This window comes from Camelus dromedarius, chromosome 4, assembly GCF_036321535.1.
Source record: "Camelus dromedarius isolate mCamDro1 chromosome 4, mCamDro1.pat, whole genome shotgun sequence".
Taxonomy (NCBI): Eukaryota; Metazoa; Chordata; class Mammalia; order Artiodactyla; family Camelidae; genus Camelus; species Camelus dromedarius.
Window position 1 is genome coordinate 92,032,301 of NC_087439.1, and position 20,439 is coordinate 92,052,739.

The 20,439-nt window shown below is 35.9% G+C and overlaps 2 protein-coding genes across 6 annotated transcripts in view; one reads left to right on the forward strand and one right to left on the reverse strand.

Annotated features, from left to right (window-relative positions):
* The window catches only part of GIGYF2 (GRB10 interacting GYF protein 2), a 112,485-nt gene that overhangs the window by 48,776 nt on the left and 43,270 nt on the right, over positions 1-20,439 (forward strand). For 3 of the 5 annotated variants that reach the window (XM_064485269.1, XM_010999009.3, XM_064485270.1), the window contains 3 exons: positions 16,482-16,661; positions 19,962-20,179; positions 20,272-20,434. In XM_064485269.1, the coding sequence (XP_064341339.1) occupies positions 16,482-16,661; positions 19,962-20,179; positions 20,272-20,434 (561 nt within the window). The remainder of the gene's footprint in view (positions 1-16,481; positions 16,662-19,961; positions 20,180-20,271; positions 20,435-20,439) is intronic. The other 2 variants (XM_064485271.1, XM_010999012.3) reach the window with 1 other exon arrangement.
* Positions 725-7,691, reverse strand: KCNJ13 (potassium inwardly rectifying channel subfamily J member 13). The gene is made up of 3 exons (XM_010999008.3): positions 7,589-7,691; positions 3,101-3,576; positions 725-1,355 (listed from the first exon to the last, which is right to left on the reverse strand). Exons 2-3 carry the CDS (start codon positions 3,558-3,560, stop codon positions 733-735), a joined length of 1,083 nt encoding a protein of 360 aa, XP_010997310.1. The 5' UTR covers positions 3,561-3,576; positions 7,589-7,691; the 3' UTR covers positions 725-732.

A 20,439-nucleotide genomic window follows, 5' to 3' on the forward strand; every position in this document is an offset into this window, starting at 1 on the left:
ACCCGACAGTTTCCAGTTGGCCACTCATCTTACTTTCTGATCACTTTCTGCCACAAATATATGAACATGTGCATGTGTTTGGGTGTCATGCTCAAATGCTTGTAGAGTTTTGTACATGTCTGTTCTTTGCTGTTTTCTTGTGAATGTTTATTCTTAGCTGTTCAAAATTAAAGGGAGGGGGACATACTTACCCCAGTTTTTTTTTTTTAAATAAAGAACCAAAGAAGTGATCTTCGTTGTCTTGAAAAAATAACAGTTTTAAAAGATGTTCACTAAATATTGTGAAATCATCATTCTACCCAGGGAGTGAGCTAGGTTTCAAACTAGACTGTTGCTTCAACTTGCAGCTGAAAATGAGAAATTAATGGCTGATTTTCTTAGAGTTCAGCTGTGTTAAACTTCACTGTCCATTTACCTTCATTACTGGTGTCATACCACATCTGTATAAACTCACCAGCAACATTTCTGTTGTTGCAAGTATCAGTTATGTTCAGATCCATTGATTTCAGCAGATAACCACAGATGCCAGCTTTGTAGAATGTTAAATTTCTACAATATGTATTGTTATTTAGCTCAGCCATTTTTTTTATGGGTGGAGTCTTAATCACCAGGATGTAATCAGAGAGATGTAATCAGCATTGAAAAAAGAAAGCATGAAATATGAAGGAAGAGTAGCTGCATAACTGGCTGAGTATATTTAATACATTAAAAAGAGGGTGCTATGGTTACTTCTTACTCTGTCAGTCCTGTTTCAGAGATCTGAAAATTGTCAATGCTTTGTCCATTGATATGGATGTCCAGGTCAGTCCTGTTCGGGCTCTTAGAGACTAGAGGAGTTGGAAGTTCAGGAACAGTCTTGTCAAAATTCTCCATCTTGATTTGATATTCACCTTTGGAACCTCGGGTCAACAAAGATGCAAAACAGTGATGTAACATGATCTCGGAGGGTAGGTAGGATGTCCTCCTTTGGCATATTTCTCCAGTGCCTTCCTGCATTGCTGATAGGAACACAACTAATTCAAAGTGGGGAGGATTTTCATGCTGGAGCAGAGTAGCCAGAGGACTCGATGGTATAATGGAGTGATAGTAGGTTAATGGGAAGATAAAGAATGGGCATTCTTCAGAACTGATGCCGTCAAGGTGGAAGTCCACACTGGTCTGGTAGAGTTCGCCGTTTTCTCTTTCCTGATAGAGTATAGCTGAGACCCGAACACTGGTTAGAGGGCTAGGTCGAGTGTTGGCCACTTGGAAAATAAGATTAGGTTTGCCTTCTATGTGAGCTACTACTGCTAGGTCAGTAAAGCGAATTGAGAAAGCTCGATTTTTTGGCCGGGCAATCTTCGCCACAAAGGCACCTAAATTAAAAACCATTGAATTTTTTTTTAGAATGAACACTTTAAATACCAGTACCTTTTCTGAATGAGTAGGGTATAGCAAATGGTTACACATTTCTTGGTGTCATACCTTCCAGATGAGTCAGGAATTGAATTCATTGTTAATTTCTCATTATTCTGAAGAATTTTTCAAAATGGACATGCATTCTCATTTTAAAACTATGATTTCAAAATGGGTAAGCAAAATTAATTTTTGTTATATGGAAATAGAAAGCTTTATCTAGTTTGTTATGAAGTCAAAGAGTGGTCATTCCCTGTATTCCTGGCCCTGCTTTTAAACAAATGTAACAAAATAAATTCAGTTTAGTTGCAACCAGATTACTTCAAATTGAAGTAGAAATTAGATTCAGAGTGTAATGATTTGGGGTAGGTAGGGAGGAGACCAGTAGAATGAGTGATATATTGAAGAATTTTTAACTTTGAAATTTGTACAAACTTTTTTTTAAAAGAAGGCTCTAGCACTAAGGTGATTTCAGTGTACCTGTCAACTGCCCCCTCCTCCCCCAAGCAGCTGGTAGATCAGGGTTTCTTAACTACTTTTGCGCCACAATTGTTGTTGGCAAACTGGTGAGGTCTGTGGACCTCTTATCAGAATTATTCTTTAAATGCATAAAAATAAAATACGGAAACCAAATATGTTGAAATCCAGTTGAACGTTTAAAAAATTGTAATATGTACCAGTATATGTGCTTTTTTAATGCATTAAATAACAATACAGTGGTGGGTTTAGTACTGTAATTTTGAAGTAGTGTAGTGTGATATGAAAATACCTGATTTCTATTTGTGTCAGAGTTACAGGTATTGCTGATGCTATTGTTGTTGCCTATATTTGTAATTAACGGAAATGCCAAATTTCAATTAGAAGTTAGGATAAAAAAGACCTAAGTTTTTCCTAAGTTCACAGAGCCTTAAATTTTATCAAATGACTGACCCAGCGTAAGAGCTCTTGTAAAGAAAGGTTAGGTGACAACATGCCTCTGGTTGTAGAGCCAGTTGATAGCACCCTAGGGCTTTATTCCAGATCACTGTTAAAATACATAGCCCATTGCTTACCCTCTCAGATTATTACAGGGTAGGGTGTTAAAACAAGGTTTTTTCTTTTTTTCTTTTATTGTGTATATCACTAGCCCTACTTTATTAGAGGAAAGAGTCTTATGTGCTGCCAGGTTTATCAGCAGAATTTCATAATCTATTGGCCGTATTTCCAGTGCATTTTCCTGAGGATGTGTATACTTACACTCCAACATACAATGCTGACTGTGCTGCTCTGGGCTCACTAGTATTGAGTAAATGTTGAAAAGATGAAGTCAGAGGAGAAAATTCTAGTCCAGTAAAGGTTTTTTAAAAAAAGAAAAAGTCAAATTCCTCTGTTGGGTAAAATGACTGTCAAAATATACATTGAACGTATTTATTCACTTATTTAACAAAATATTTAGCTTTTCTGAAAAACTCCTTTTAGCCTTTTTGTTAACTTTTTTTTTTGGCTAGTGTCATAATGATCCCTTTTTTCTTAAGTTTCAATAGGTAAAACTTAAGTGTAGAGTCAAGTTTCTTAAAATTTCTCCTATTGTTTGATCCTGGGCTCTTTTCAATCTCAGGCATTACCTGTAATAATGCAAATAAGTTATTCTATAATACAGTTGCTTATAACTGACTATACCCTTTCCAAAACATTCATGCATTTTTTAAAGAACAAAAACAATTACCTGTGATAAAAGCCTCTAGCATGAGGCCTAGGAGCATTTGTATGGCAAGTAGGGCGATTGCACTTGGACAGTCACCACTGGGGAACATGGTCCCATAACCAATTGTGAGTTGTGTCTCCAGGGAGAAGGAGAAGGCAGCTGTGAAACTGGTGATGTACTTGACACAGATAGTGTGGTTTTCAGGTGGGGCATCATGATCTAGTTCCAGATCACCATTCATCTCAGCTAGAACATACCAGAGCACTGCAAAGACAAGCCAGTGGACAACAAAAGAAGCAGAAAAAACCAACATCATCCAGCGCCAGCGCATGTCCATTAGGATTCCCCAAGCGTCTCGAAGATATGCAAGACCTCTTTGAGCGCCATCCATCTGAAGTGTGCTGTGGCCATCCTTGGTGACCATTCTCCGGTATCTCTGAGTTAGGAGAGGAGCAGTAACTTTGCAATTACCGCCATCCATCTCAGGCTGTAGTCCTCTGAAATCAAGGGTAAATTAGTAAACCCTTAACTGTATTACAGTTCATGTTAATAAATTCTGAGACCTTATTTGCTTTGTAATTTCTTTGGAATGCTTCCCTGACTACTAGGCAGGCTTTCCCAGTCTGATAGCTCGCTCTTTTCTCTTTACATAAATGGGCATTTACTGACTAAGTCATTCATTTCATAGCTAATCATGAGTTGCCGTAAGGATATCTCTTATTGTTTCCTTTAGTGACTGTTAAAATATTGTTTGACATTTTAACAAATCCCTGAGATTTGGGATTGGGATTCATGTCTTTTTTAACACTCCTATATCTGTCTTGTACGAGTCCGGGCTTCAAGTATGTATTGATCTGACTAAACATTATGTGTAAATAATTACTTTTCATAATTAAATAATAATTTGTGAATAACTCATAATTAAAAGGAATGTTAAATATGTGTTCCTCTGTATAAATAAATAGAAATTATTTAGAAGTGTAGTGTTAAATTGTCTGAAAGTGTTTTGAAGCCAGACTTAGTGCTAGGATAAGACTAAGCATTTACAGATCCATAGTCCTAATGTACGCTTTATAATTAGGCTGTTGAAAATTTATGATTAAGTTTTATTTGTTTTTTTTTTACTTTGTGGCCATTTTCATGTAGTCTTTCCTTCCATGGCTGATGGATTGCCTCCCTTTTAAATATTGTAGGTTCTGGTTAGATTGTGGGGTGGAGAGAGAGTTATTTTCTTGGCAAAATAAGAAATTCCAGGTAGAGATTCCTAGATAATATTAATTTTGAAAGTAAATGAACCAGAAGAAAAAGGTTTGAGTTTAATGAACTAAAATAATTAAGACATCAAATGACAGTTTTTAAAACATAATTAGTGAAATTAGTTTTTAGCTATAAACAGTTTTCATCTGTGTTTATACGTTTCTCTGTGTGGTGAGTAGAAATCTAATATATGCTTTCCATATGACCATCCTTGCGTGGACACCTAACAAAGGTGTCAAAGACTTATGCAGAAGTAACCAAGAACAGAATGGGAAATGCAGCTTTGTTTCCCTCGAGTGCTCCTCTCTTCTTTGCCATAGTCAAGTACTAGGAGTTCATAGTTGACTCTTTTCTTAGTTGCTTCTTCCTTCAGCAGTAGATGCCCTGGAAGTGTTGACTATCCATCCCCTTCCTACCTGTTGAGCGACGGTGATGGCTTAAGAAGGGGACCAGAGGCACATGGAACTAAAGTTGTTGCTTGAATTTGCTGGATCCTCTCACGTCTAGGGACTTTGAGGCTTTGGAGACTGCCTTCCTGTGTTGTTGGAATCGGACATTGGCTAGCTGGGTATATACTTTTCCTTTTGTTCTAAGGCTAATTTAACATTTATTGGTGATTTTAGAGACATTCTTTTGTATTTTCTTCAGATTTGAGTTACCGATGGAACACAGGGATGATTGTTAAATTTATTTAGATTAGATGGCTGTTTCAGTTTCATATTATAAATTTAAAAAAATTAGAGCATTAATGTTTTATAATTTATTATCCTAACAAGATGTCATTATCATTTTATTTAGAGGTTTGTTTTTTTTTTCTTGGCACAACTATTTAATGACTCATTTTGCTAGACTTTTTTGGTGTTTTATAAGACCTGATCTCTGCCCTTTTGGAAATTATAACAACAACAACAAAATATTCATAGGCACTGTGCTAGGTGCCTTCATATTGCATTGTCCCAATTCTTTGGTATCTCAGTGAGATAGACATTATCCCATTTTTCAGATAAGATCACTGAGGATCAGGCAGTGAAAGAAATTTATACAAGGCAGATGGGGGCCTTGGATTATTTGGATTATTTTCCAAGTCTAGCTAACTTCACAGTTGGGTTTTGTTTGTTTGTTTGTTTTAACTACAAGAAGCTGTCTATTCAGAGAGTTTGAGATAAAAGTCTTCCCCAGAATGATTGATACTGCATTCACAGAACAGTCTTTGACAGCTAGATTTTTAGCACCTTTAGTAGATGCTCTTTCTATCCTCATAAATGTCTCAAGTATCCACTTTAATCATTGTTAACTTTATACATGATTTTTATGCCAGTAAGGATTAATAATATTAGCTAATTAATACGTATTGTTTATTATGTGCCAGGAATCATACCAAACACCTCATGTATATTGATTCATGTGAAGCCAATAGTAATGCCAGCACAGAGTAACTTCTTAGTAAGTATTAGTTGCTTTATTGGTATTAATAATATTTCTTAACTTTCCCAGCAATAAGTACTATCATTGCCCATTTTACAGATAATGAAACTGAGGCACAATGAGTATCCTAAGATCACAGGAGTAGTAAGTGGTGGTGAATCCCTTCTGAGTCCAGAGTCAGAGCTGTATTGCCGGAAAAATAGACATTTTGATCCTGGTTAGCCTTTGTGAATAATCCAGTGTTCCATATAACTAGTTTTGTTCAAGAGCCCCTACAGAATATTTGTTCTTCAGGAATGCTTATGTTAAGACCTATGATTGTAGGCAAGAAATATATTTTCAGTTAAGGAAGACATCTTGCAAGATTTGAAGATTAGTACATTTAGAATTATTGCAGTCTAGTCTTGGATTCTACAGATCAGTAGAGTTAAAATAAAATGGGGAGAGAAGAGTTCTTATAAAGCATTGCCAGCTTTGTTTTTTGCCAGGTGAGAAAATAATTTTAAAAATATAATACTATCATCATAATTTTATAAAAGACGTTCTGACACTCAAAGGAGGATATAGCAATAAAAGGTAGTTGGCTGCCTTCATTAAGTTTGTGAACCACTGTGTGGTTCTGCGTTGTCCACAGCTTTGACCTTTGTTGTTTCTTGCATCCTTGCCTATGTGAAAATGCCAATCATGGACGTGTACACTGGTGGTGTTCCACTTAGGAAACCACTGATTACTTATTGTGTCACAATAATTTGGCAGGGGGGAAGGTCCATGATTCTGCTTGATTTTTAACCTACTTCATTAAGTTCTAAAATTCATTACCTGGGAAGATAGTTTTGTATACATACTTTAGCTAATGAAAATTAGTTATTCTCATTTGGGCCCTTTTAGGATTGTTACTTCTTACCTACAGCTTTGGTAGCACTCTTGCTCTAGACTTTTACATTTTTTTTTTCTTGCAACTAAATAAATACATGGAAAAACCCGGGCTATAAAATATTTGCCCATTTATAAACTGTTTGGTGGAAAAAATAGTACTTTATAAAAATGATAGTTTGGCTGCTTCATTGGTCATCAGAATAATGGATTCATTCTACTCGTTAGGTTGTAGCACTTAAAATTATGTCTTATTATCATGTTGTAGTAGCATATTAGTTTGTATCAAACAGTTAAGATATAAGCTATAACTACAAATGTTAAGTAATTACAGTATTACTGTGTGTTCATGTTTGGAGTAAAGACTGTAGACAGAGTCATAATCATCTCTCCTCCCCTCCATAATGAGGGCAAACTGTTGGTTCTATTATATAAGCTCAGAGATTCTTCTATATTTTAATTTCTTATTTGTAGAAGCATCTAGCTTCAGTAATAATTTCATGCTTAAAAGGAAATTAGGACACTCATCACTTTTACCATGAATTAAAAAAATGAAAAGGCAAAGTGATTTTTAGGGGGGGTCATTTGTTTCTGTATGCTTATTTTGGGTTTTTTCAGTCCCTTCCAAAAGAAAAAGATACATTTTTTTAAGAAGCCATTGAATTTTTTCTAGGGCCTTTCACTTCTCATTCTTCTGTTATAAAAGAGAATTAGTATACATCTATTAAAACATTTAAGAAGAAATTTTCCAGTAATACTTTCAGTAGGACTATTATTCTGTTTTTAAAATTCAAGGAAAAAGAATAAAGAGCCTTGACATATGACTCTGTAGGTAATATCTTTGTTTTAAAACTCTATTGGCAATATCTGACTTCATCCCTATTTGTCAGTCAATTTTTTCCTCTGTTCCCCTTAAGGAAAGAAATAAGATTGAATATTATTTCATCTACTCACCAGTTATTTTGCTGGGTCAGCCTATATACACAGGTATGTCTTGAGGAAGCTTTCAGAGTCTGTCTTTTTGATGAGGTAATTTTAATCTACAAGTGCAGTTTGTAGTTTCTCTTCTTGGACTGGGTTTGCAGTTCACATTCCTCTGTTTATAATGTCGTGGGGGCTGGTTTCAGCTGAAGCTGATGTGATTGGTCACTTAGTCTGCAGGGGGGCCAATTAGCTCTGATCATGTGGAAAAGAATGCTGGTTTGTTAGGAGGTCTTTCTTCACCCAACACAAACCTTAACAACTCTGGAGAAAGCCTCCAGAACTGACTTGGAGAAGGGGTGCATTTTTTCCCTCTAATCAGGACCGGTCTTTAGTAAGTTTGCATAATCTTACTTAAGAGTTTATTTAAAAGTTCAAAGGGATAAAATTCCCTGCAAGATTTCCTTTCAGCCGTCTTTTCCTTATATAGCATGTTGAAGTGTGAGATATTTCCTTTACTAATCTTTTTTTCCTCCATTTCTTTGGGGAATATTTTCCTTGGATAAGGACTTATAGGAATAAATTAATGAACTGATTTTACTAGTTTTCGTTTCATATCCCGTCTCAGCAGAATGGCTACCACTGATTCTGGAACTAGTAATTCAGGTAATTTAGTTAACCTGAAATCTTTTTGGAGGGGCAAGGAAGAAGACTTTAATTTTATTTTCTAAAGGCTATGTGCAGGGATCTTGAATAAGAATAAATTTAATTGTTTGGTACCTTGTGCTTATCTTTAAAAAACACACCTGTGTGAAAAAATGAAGAATTTTCTTAAGTCATGCTTTAGTGATGTTTAGGGGTTGTTTCCCTGAGGAGACGTATGATGACATGCAATGAAACATAGTGTTCAGGGTATAGAAATTTTAATTTAACATCTAAATAATGTTTAGCTGAAAAATGTCTGTGATCCAGCTTGTAGCAACTTCTAAATGAGCCGTGGGATGGCTTTGTGTAATGCCTTACTGGAGCAGTGCTTCTCTCCACCTCCGTTAGCTGCTGATTCTAAAGCTTTGATCAAATGTCACATGTAAGAGGATCTGAGAAACAAAGGCTGTGATTGTTCAAAGTAAAATCATGGAAGGCCTGCTGGGAAAATTATTAATGTAGACCAATATAATGCTACTTAGAAAGTGAAATCCGCCTTTGTAGATTCCTTCTCCCCCCGCAATTAAAAAAGATATTAATTCCTTCTTTGTTTTATTAATGCCAAACATTTTAATACAAGTTCAGACACAGCATTGGAAACTTTGACCCTCAGAACTAGAGAAGGTGAAACATGAAGGAGGGACTTATGATATGATGCACCTTCCCTGCATGTTCTGGTAGGAATTGTACTTTATATCAATTACCAATTAACTGATTGGGGGTGGGAGAGGGAAGCCAGAGTAAATATAGTGTAACACTGCCTTTCCGAAAGCAGTACTTAAGTCTATCTGCCATCTGTCTTGAATAGACATTATAGTAAGCAAGATAGTGAAAAGTTTTACCGAACTTAGAAGTCTCTTTCATGATATACTCCATTTCAGAATATACTGAGGCAGAAATGATTTAGCAAGATGATTGTCAAGAAAGAAATATCTCCAGTGAAGTATTCTGGTTTCTGGGTGTTACACTTTGAAGTCTTCAATGGTCTGTAGATGCTGATTCCTAATTGGTAACTGAAGGGATGTTGTGGACCAGTTCTGGCATCCCTCCTTAGGAACAGAGCACTCCCATTGTAATAGCCTGAGCAGTTAAATTCATTTCTGGTTAAGCTTGCCAGGTTAGCTGAGATGAAATTGATATTGGCACAGATGATACACCAACTTCATCCTAAATTACATGGGCCCTCCCATCTAAGCAGAAATAGTGGTTTCCATCGGCGTTGTCTCTACAGTATTCTATGAGTGAACACAGATGCCAGGTATCTGTTCATTGATTGATTGATTTTTATTCAGAATTACAATAGTTAAGAAAGATGCCAAGACCAGGTACATTATTCTTTATTAAATTAAATTCTCTGTCCCTAAGTTGTTTGCTTTTCTTTGGGGCTGATGCAATTCCATATATGATCCATAACTGTACCACATTGTACTTGAAAACAACAAAACCTTTACTTGAAGTGCAGTGTCTTGCCTATGCACATAGATAATCTCACAGTTTTTAAACTTTAGCTGTGTTTTGCAGTGCTCTTTCTTACATAGTGTACTTAGCTTTCTTTAGAAGATGCCTAGTCTCTTTCTTTCCAGTTCTGCATTCAAGCCCTCTGCTGATCATTTTCCCAGAGATTTCAGGCAGCGTCTGGGTATATACCAGCAGATGACTGAGCATAAGGGTTATGGGGAAATGGGGTGTATTCAAACTACATGAGGTGCTTTTTCAGAGAGTCTGATGCACTATAGCTCCTCCAGCTCTCCCTTCCACCCAGGAAGTGCTGTGTTTTCAGGACCCATGTTAACCAGTGGAGCAAATTGTTACCCCCTTAAGGGTTAGGACAGGTGAACAGTTGCAAATCTCTGGATATAGAATTTAAACTGCTCCATCCTAGTTACCCTGAGTTTTGTTTAACAATTGGGGGAAAAATAAATATCAATACCTGGATGGGATTCCCTTTCACTGTTTTCTCTGGTATTAGAAAATATTTTTAGTGTTAATCAGAGAATATATATCTGAATAGAGGAATACAAAGTTACTTGCTAGAAAAATTTGCACATAAACAAGCTTCAAAGTCTGTCCCATAATTCCACTTTTGCTTTTGGAGTTTGGGCACTTGTAAGTTCCAAGTCTCACAGCTGTAGATTTTGTTGGCTGAGTGCCTCTTTGCTCCATCTGAAGTTTTCCATAAACACTATTTCTGGCTGTAAGTCAAACATGCACACAGGTGCCCTTTTACTGCTCTTTCTCCTTAGGAAGTCCACTCAATTAGACCAGACTAAAACCAATACTGCATTTTAATTTAATTTAACTTTTAGAAGAGTCCTACTTAGACTTAATACATTAAGGTGGAAACAACCAAGTATTTATTGCCATTGGGAAAATATGTATGTAGTACAGTTGTATTTTTAGCATCTTTTATACATCTTGAGGAACTGTTGATGTAAGAATATAAAAGGTATTATACAGATAGTACAGTTTGCAATATGGTCATGTTTGCAGTATTGAACAGAAAACAACATTTTAAATTTGTGTTTTTTTAACCTTTTGAAGGTCATAGATGCCTTTAAGACCCTGGCAAAAACATTAAATCCTTCTCCCTTAAAAAAGAAAAAAGCATACCAACATAATGCATGCTTCCAGTTTAAGGATTCATAGCCCCCAAGCTCATTCATTGACTATAGGTTAGGGATATTCAGTTCAGGCATTAATTTGTAAGTTATGCAATTATGTTTACCTTTAAATCATCTTGTTTACAAACTAATCTGGTAAAATATTTATTTTTAAGTCAACTAAAACATTTGGTTACTGAACTTTGTCATATTGCTGATGTTACAGAAAGAGGAAGACTTTGATTTTTAAGTGCTGAGAAAGGTCGTGTGGGTGTCCCTCACTGATTTTAGCCCTGGTCACTGTGGAATAATCCTATAATTTTTAGACATTAAAGGAACTTTAAATATCTTACAGGTTGCCCATGAACAACTTTAGTGTTTATCATTTATTTAAAATTATATCGGTAATACACAAATATGTATTTATTTTTTAAACTCATTGTACAATTGACGTTTTCTTTGACACCCCTACTCCCCACTGAGTTACACAAATACAGAGATGCTGTAATCATTTAGAATATAGTGGATTTATTTTAATGTTTTAGAGTAATTCTGGCATAACTATAATTGTAGGTTATATTAGTAGTAATTGGAAACATGTATTTTATTAGATGGTACTTGTCATTTTTTCCCCTCAAAATAATTTCTGGAGTATAATTTTCATATTGTAGAAGTTGATCTTAACGTTTTTTTCAGGGGTACACATTTGACATTGTTTATCTGCTGGAAAATAGCAAATTTAGTTCCATTTAGAAATGTTGTCAGTCTCTGTCCCCAGACTCTTCTTTGCATGATAATGTCTACTGCCTTTTTAAAGCTTGTTAGACTTAGATTTAGATCTTCCTTTTTCTACTATAGTTTTTCTAGAATTTCTGGCTACTTCTGATGCGTTCAATTTGTGAGTAAGCCCTGGATTAGGATTTTGAACACCTGTGTTCTGTTTGATTTTTTCACTACTCAGCTGTGTGACTGTGGGAGATCCCCCTACAGGTATCCCTTTCCTCACAGGAACAATAGAGATGATAATTCTGACTCAACCCTTGTTGTTATTATGAGGATTAGATGAGATGTATTGATGTGTTTTGTGGACTATAATGTATCAAGTCATTTGTTTACATGTGTTACATGTGTGTTCCTGGACTGTGGACCTGGAGGGTGGGTGCTGTAAGTTTCTTCTTTATTTTTAATTCTGTGTCTTTAATTGTATTTGTTCATAGAGGAAGCACTCATATTAATGTGTGCTAGAAGATTGAGTAAACAAGCAAAAAATGTTAAAAGTAGTACTTATTCTCTGGGAAATATTTGGTAGTATTTACTAAAGTTGAATATACCTTATGACCTAGCAGTTTTACTCGTAGGTAAATAGCAAGCATATCTCTCCAAATTTCGTGTCCAACACTGTTTCTAGTAGCACAATTTATAATAGCAGGAACTAGAAACAAACTATATCAGTAGTAGAATAATACATTGTGGGTCTGTTCGTACAATGAAATCCTGTATAGCAGTGCAGAAGAACAAGCTTCTGTTCTCTGTAACAGTGCAGATGAATTTCCTGTAATGTTCAACGAAAAAAGTCAGACATAAACGAATATTCCATTTATACAAAAAGCTTGAAAGTGGGCAAGACTAATCTTTGGGGATAAAAGTCGGGATGGTGTTTACCTTGGGAAAAGTTGATTGGGAGGACGTGAAGACTTTTGAGAGGTCCTGATAATTATTTTTTTAATAATCTTAAGTAGTAGATAGATGGATATATTTGCTTTATGAAAACTCTTGAGTTGTATGTTTGTGATTTGTGTACTTTTTGATAAGAATGTTATACTTCAGTAAGTTTTCTTAAAGGTAGGGGGAGGAAATGAGTGTAGTCCATTTAAAAATTCTTGACTCCTTTTTACCCTTCTCTTATGAAAATTGACAGTGACCTCTGAAGGCAAAACTCTCCCTACTTTGCACTTAGGGGATATTTTGGCATGTCAAAATTGTATTATTCTGATTTTCCTTGGTTTACCAGAGAAATTGTCACCTAGATCTTTCTATTTCAGTTATTTGTTATTTGATATGTCAAAAAGTGTATTGCACTGGAATTTGACACAACATTGTAAAATGACTATAACTCATTAAAAAAAGTTAAAAAAATTAAAATGCAGATGTTAAAAAGAAAAAGTATATTGCAGTTTTTAGGAACTATTTTGTAGAAATAGGCACTTGGTAACAAAATCTGAACTCCTTTGTCGTAGAATTTTTGAACTGGAATGGGCTAGTGTTCATGTAAATTCAGGTGACTGCCTCAGTGCGCGCGCACACACACACACACACACACACCCTCTTTCACATTAGGAATGGGCTGTTCTTTTGTTTTAGGTGTATAGATCAGAATTGGAGCTGCAGTTTAAAATCAGGTCTTTGACTCCATGATCTTCATAAGGGAATGGCATAAGTGGTCATTCAGTCTTAATGTGGTATGGTATTTCCAACAGGTTGTGAATTACAAGATAGTTTCCAGTAAGCATGAAAGTCAGATTTTTTTCTTCCTGTAGTTTCCCTGTTTTTACCCTATCCTGTCCTTTATATTTTTCTTATTCTTAGGTACTACTGTGAAAAGTATATGTAGGATTTGACAGTTAAGAAGGTTAAAGAAGCTATTAGTTTAGAAAAAAACACAAATTATTCACGTAAAGGGAAATAAAGTCAGCAAATCATATGAAAAATACTTGATATGATAAATTCATATTGAGCCACATTATTATACCATTTACTACTGTTAAAGTAAAAAAGCTTCAGAAGGATAGCAGCACTTAGTTTTGATCATCTAAAGTGGTCTGTTGGTTTTATCCTTTTTTTGAGGAAGAGAGAAATCTGTCATTTGACCTAGTAATTTTACTCTTTGAAGTTTTTTGGAAGAAATAGTTCAAAAAAGCAAAACATACGCACACAGATACTTCTTGCCTCATTATTTGTAGTTCTCAAAAAATTAGTTTTGAAGTAGATGTCCAGTGGGGAATAACTAGCAGATTATGTTACAGCAGCAAGGTGTACCTGGTAGGTACCTGTTTACATTGTTAGTAACGTGTAATCACCGAGAAGTATTTGCTATTTAGGTGAAAAGTAGATTACAAAATAGTAGGTGCACTGATTGAAACTACATTAAAAAAGAAAGGTTGTGTAAAAGCTGACCACAGGTAAGAGTGATATTTCTAAGATTGAAGGATTACTAGTGTTTTTATTTTTAATATCTTTAACTTTTTTGCAGCTCATTATCTGTTAGAAAACATAATGATCAGTTTTTGATGAGTTAAAAGCATTTTGCCATTAGTGGTGTTTTGTTTATTTTTGCTTATTTTGGTACATTGATTACGTCTCAAAGGCTTAGCATAAAAGTAGATGAAAATGAGTGTTTTGACCAGCTCATCCGTCACATGATTGAATACTCAGTATACCTGGCACGTATTACTTATGACTGAATGATTACATAGGTTAAAAATCATTTCCCATCATTTATCAATTTGTACATATCAGGAATTTCTTTGTTTTAAATTTGTTTTTCTTTTTTAAGTATAGCTAGCTACATTTTTCATCAAGTCATATAATGAATGTGGGCTTTCTAAAATGGCTTGTCCCCTCTTGTTCTGAGCAACAGAGCCTAGAAGATCTTCTAACCCAACGGCAGACATGGAATGTATCTATACTTGAATTCATAAAACTTGATACTTAGTGTGCAAAATATATTTGTTAAATGATTCAGAAGATTAACATTTGAATCCTGTCTATACTGTTTAAATAGTGGTATGTGATTTTGGACAATCTCCTGAGTGATGTTTTTAAGCCTCAGTATTCTCAGCTGTAAAATGGGAAAACATAATCTCATACTGAGGATTGCCATGAAGATTAAATCAGTTAAATGACTGTTTTTATTATCTATGGCTGTGTAGCAAGTTACCCTAAACTTAGTGGCCAAAATCAGCAGACATTTATTATCTCAGTTTCTGTGGGCCAGGAAGGAGCAGCTTAGCTAGGTGGCCTGGGTCTCTCATGAGGCTGTGGTCACGGTGTCAGCCAGGCCTGCAGTCATCTCAGGGCTCAACTGGGGTTGGATCCACTTCCAAGCTTACTCATGTGGCTGTTGGCAGGCTTCAGGTCTTTGCCATGTGGGCTTCTCCACAGGGCTGCCTCACAACAGGGCAGCTGGATTTCCTCAGAGAGAGCATCCGAGATGGAAGTTTTTAACTTAAGAGAAGTGATATCTCATCACTTCTGCTGTGCTCTGTTTATTAGGGGCAAGCCAATAAGTCCTGCTTAGACTTAAGGTGAGGGGATTACACAAAGGCCAGAGGCAGGGATTGTTGAGGGCAATCTTAGAGGATGCCTGCCATAATAAGAGTATTTTGCTCAGCAAATAATCGTACCCCCCATTCTAAGATACTTTATCTGGTAATAGATAATACCTGTTAACAAGCTAACAACTAACAACTGTTTGGGTGAACAGGATGTGGAATACATGTGAAACAGAATAATGGAATATAAGAATGACCAGAAATTAGAATTTCCTCATCATTTTCAAACGCTACTGTTCAATTTTCTTTTCATTTTTAGTATGATTTAATGAAAAGAATTGAGGTTGTCACTGGGGGAATATGTAACTTTTATCGTTAGAAACCGAGGACATCAGTGTATGTTTTGGATATTCAACTCCATACTTTAATGTGAGATTTTGTATAATGTTATGAATTGTATATATTAGCACATGTGGGATGGTGACTAAAGAATTTGTTTGCATGGTTTAGAATTCTCTTGTGCTTTGAAAGTACCAATTTAGTTTACTTGGTGTACCAGGTTCTCTTTTACTGTTAATCTGATAACTCTTGAGTTGTATCAGGTTAGACATAGCTTAGCTTTGAATTCTGTTCAAAAGCAATTTGTTGTATACCTATAATGTACTAGGTAAAGCAATTTGTTGTATACCTATAATGTACTAGGTGCTAGAGTAAATGAAAAATTAGAGCTTGTAGTCTCTACTTTTGACTTTACAATCTGTTTTGGATAAAAGAGATGTTGAAATTTACAGATACCCTATTTGGGCAGAATCACCAGTAGAAGTTGGTCAAATCAAGTTGATTTTAGTAAATTATATAGTTAAAAATATTGTATGGCTTAAAAAAGAAAAAATAAAGAAGTATCTGCTGGACAGAAGCGTTGCCAAGTGAAAACAGCAAGGGTACAAAACAACATATAACACTGTGAGGGTAGTGTTATGTGAGTGTGAATGAAGGATCTGTATATACATACATAAGTATAGCCAGGGACAGTTTTTGGAAGGCTTTCTAAGAAACTGTTGATGGTGGTTACTTCTGGGGAGTAAAACTGTGTGTGTGTGTGTGGCAGGGGGTTGATTCACTTTTCATTGCATGCCCTTTTTTAGAATGCACATATTATTTTTGTTTAAAAAAATAATGCCCAGCCTATGAACAATCAGCTTTAAGAAGTGTGTCTAATAACATATGCATATATCCACAGTTACTTCATTTATACTTCCTGAACATTGCTAAAAAGCTTGATTTGAGCAGTCAAGTCTGTTTTCAAAATCCTTGCTGGCTGAGGCTTATGTTTACTCATTTTCTTTACAGGGAGACCAAATTTTGAGGAAGGGGGGCCAACATCAGTGGGAAGAAAGCATGAATTCATACGATCAGAAAGTGAAAATTGGCGTATTTTTAGAGAGGAACAGAATGGAGAAGATGAAGATGGAGGTTGGCGACTAGCAGGGTCAAGAAGGGATGGAGAGAGGTGGCGGCCTCACAGTCCTGGTAAGAAGAGTAAAAGCAAGCAGGGACCAAAATAAGTGAGGATTTGGTGGAAATTGTTAAGGATTCAGCAGAAAACATAAACCAGTACAGAAAATGAAAAAAAAAAAAAAGAAAAGAGTCATATTTATGTCATCACCCTCAGTCTTGTTACTACAGAAAATTTTAACATAAAAATTTTCCACATTTATTCAGTTGATTAAAGTCACTTTTATTTTTCTGGGTCAGTGTGGTTAATGGGAAGCACCTGCCCTTAACTGCAAAAATGAGGATTTCATTTGGTTTTTCTAAATCTTTGAATCTTTTTTCAGCATGCTTTATTCTTATAAATGTATAATTTTATGCTTAGTTAGGAATATATGCTCCCCCTAAAATGTTTTTTTTTATGCATAAGAAAGGATTTATTCTTCCACTTTTTTTTTGGTTCTGAAAATGTGATTTCTGCTTATTTGAAGAATAAACTTGAAACCCAGGTCAAGAACATAATCACAAGTTCATTCTTTTGTCCCTCTAACTTTAGAAAAAGGAGAGAGAATAGTAGTGATGAGTGGTTTTGTAAGTTCTTCTGTTTGACTCTTAAGAATGCTTCAAACTGTTCTTCCCCGACATTAGATATGCTGGTAATTGAAGACACTGGTGCTTTATGTCAAAGTTCGTCCCCTACCAAAGTGCTGATTCCATGCCTCATGATAATCAGATGCCACTGTAGTTTGAATCTTGGGGTCATGCAGAACTGAAGCACACAAAGAGTGTGTGTACATGTCTTTTGAATTGCATGTGCATAGTATTATTTTATCTATTGACTGTATGCCAAGGAAGCTTACTTTAGTTGAGGAAGTTATAATGTAAACTGTTTTCATTTGCTTTTTAAAATCAACTTATTAGCAAACTGTTAGTCTCAGTCTGAGTGAACATTGTAACAGGCATTCAGGGTGCTTTATGGAGTTGTGGGTAGGTGGAAACTTAGTGAAGTTAATCTTGGATAGAGTTACAGTGGTTTTACCCCAGCTCCTCCTGGCTGCCTCTTGAGCGAGTTTTCTGTCATTAGTGGGCATTGTTTACATCACAGTTGTCTAGGCAGTTCTCATAGTCTGTGTCCTGGGCAACCAAGTGCTGCAGTTCTCTTCAAGGCATCATGGCATTTTGTGCTGAGCTTCCCTGTAAGCAGAAGGGTTTGTAGACTATGTTCCCAACAAGCATTCAGTGAAAGAATGGACAGGATCTGGGCTGAGCAAGAAGAAAAATTCCAGCTGATCAAAAACAAACAAGGTGAATGTTTTGGAAGATGAACAGTGTTTCTGAGCTCAAACGTCTGATGTTGATTCTATTAAAGCAAGTTAAAAGTTTTCATGTCAGTTTTATTTGTCATCAGCTTGACGGTTTTCCAGAGTTTTTTATCCATATATTTGAAAAGACAGTTTGAGAGATATAAAGACATATGGGGCTGAAAAAACACTGTAAACATGCATTTTTAAAAAGAATACCATCTACTTTATCAGTGCAGCATATTAAAAATTGAGCCTCATTATATCTGTTATCAATTACTCTTAATGTTTTAGTAATCTTTTATTAGGATTTGATTAAAATTTTAAATAATGATTTTGACTTATGAAAATAGCATAAAACTTTAGTTCTAACGTAAGGTCTGCAAAGCAGTGCTCAGTCTTAATGAGCTATAGATGTACCTTGCCTGCTACATTTAGTTTCATGAATAAAGTTTCATTAATTATTGTAAGACAAAAAAAATTATGGGATATACTTTTATTAAAGTGCAGCTCACAGCTGTGTAGAATGGAGTTGGGAGCATTAAGGACGCTAAACTACCCACTCTGGGAGGTGAACTTGGGAAACTTAGGGAAACATGAGCCAGATGCCTAGAAGGACAGATTCCTATCACGGTGCATACTTAGAAAGGAGAGTAGCAGACAGAGTACTTTGGAGTCAATGTTTGATCATGAATACTTCTTTGGGATAATGACTGTACATTTACATTTAGGCAATCTGGGTATAAAATTCCTTAGTTTTCATAGAAATAGTAAATAGTGTTTTGTTGTTGTAAGTAAAGTTTGGGGAGTGGAAAATAGTGTTTTCTTACCATTTTGTAAGTGGCTTATAAGATGCTACCTGTATTTGAAGTTTTAACACTTTGCCCTTTGGTTTTCAGTTTGAGCTTTAGATCGCTGGTTTTAGCAAATTGGGCCTCAGTAGTAATAACATTTAACTTTGTCCTCATTTTTTTCTGTGTATCTCCCACAGAGAAAGCAGTCAAGGATATAATATCCTAATAGATTAAAACCTGTCCCTCTTTTTAAGACTCTTTTAGACTCGTTTTCAGATTTTAACAAGAGTCCCCATCCTTGTCATCCCCCGCTGCCTTTTTTTTTTTTTTTTTTTTTTTGAGAAGATGCTTTGACTCAGATCTTTTATTCTTAGGCAGTCTTTTTCTTTTGGAAAGTAGATGTAATAAGTAGTATGCAAGGGTGGATTTAGGAATGTCCCTGGGGATATTATACGGAAATAAAAACTCCCTAGGGAGAGTTAAGAGATGAGAGAAAAGGGAAAGGAGAGTCAGCATGTTACTGTGAAAAAAGCAGTAGAGGAGGCATAATTGGATTCTGGTTCTGCTTTGTCATTTTGCAAGTTACTTCTGCTGTCAGAGGTTTTGTTTCTTAAACTATAAAATTAGGATAGTGGGCTATATATGACATATAGTGGTATAATTCCATGACTTTTTTTGGTAGTCAGAATTACAAATGGGATCTTGGCACTAGCAAATAGGCATGATGAGTTTGATATTATAAATTGACATAGGGAGCTGGTCTTACCCATAAAGAATGATATTTTCATCAGAAGAAAGAAAATGCTTCAGGACCTGCCAAAGGGAAGGCATGGACTTCAGTATAGAAAGATAATCCAGTTCTGTAAGTCTGGACCTGTAGTAGGCCACTTGAGTGACTGATCGGCATTTCAGATACCTAGGGCTTACTAAAAGTATATGCTTTGAATAACGTGTCCTTTAAAAGTGACTTGTTTTAAATTTATCTTTAAAAGCTTTAGAGTATGTTGTGTGACTCAGTACTTAATGAAGGTAACTACTGTTGTCACTGAGTGATGGTGTGTGGTTGTAGTATGTAATAAAGAGCTTTAAGCTTCATTTCATTTGCCTAATTTTCTCTTTAGTAGGTTAATCCATTTGAATTTGTTGTCAGTTACAGTTTTCTTCTTTGATTCCTGTCCATGGTTTTCTTTTTCAAATACTGTTGTAAAAGTTTTCTAAGGTTGGTGTCCTCCTCCTCATCCCAGATGGCCCTCGTTCTGCAGGCTGGCGGGAACACATGGAGCGACGGCGAAGGTTCGAGTTTGATTTCCGAGATCGGGATGATGAGCGGGGTTACCGAAGGGTGCGCTCTGGCAGTGGAAGCATAGACGACGACAGGGATAGCTTGCCTGAGTGGTGCTTAGAGGATGCTGAAGAAGAAATGGGCACATTCGACTCATCTGGAGCATTCCTCTCTCTAAAGGTAAGACATTTGTTTTAAATGTTGTGACAGGTGTTGACCTTTCACCAAGTCCAAGTATGCTGTTTATCTTTGGCTGTATTTTCTTGCTGCAGAAAGTACAGAAAGAGCCCATTCCAGAAGAGCAGGAGATGGACTTCCGGCCTGTAGAAGAAGGGGAGGAGTGCTCTGACTCAGAAGGGAGCCATAATGAAGAAGCCAAAGAACCCGATAAGACAAATAACAAAGAAGGAGAAAAGACAGATAGAGTAGGAGTTGGTAAG

Bases quoted from the DNA above. Each gene is read 5' to 3' on its own strand.
- KCNJ13 (XM_010999008.3), bottom strand. From the start codon at position 3,560: ATGGATGGCGGTAATTGCAAAGTTACTGCTCCTCTCCTAACTCAGAGA. The intron at 1,356-3,100 runs GTAATTGTTTTT...TTTTTAATTTAG, and splicing joins GCTAGAGGCTTTTATCACAG to GTGCCTTTGTGGCGAAGATT.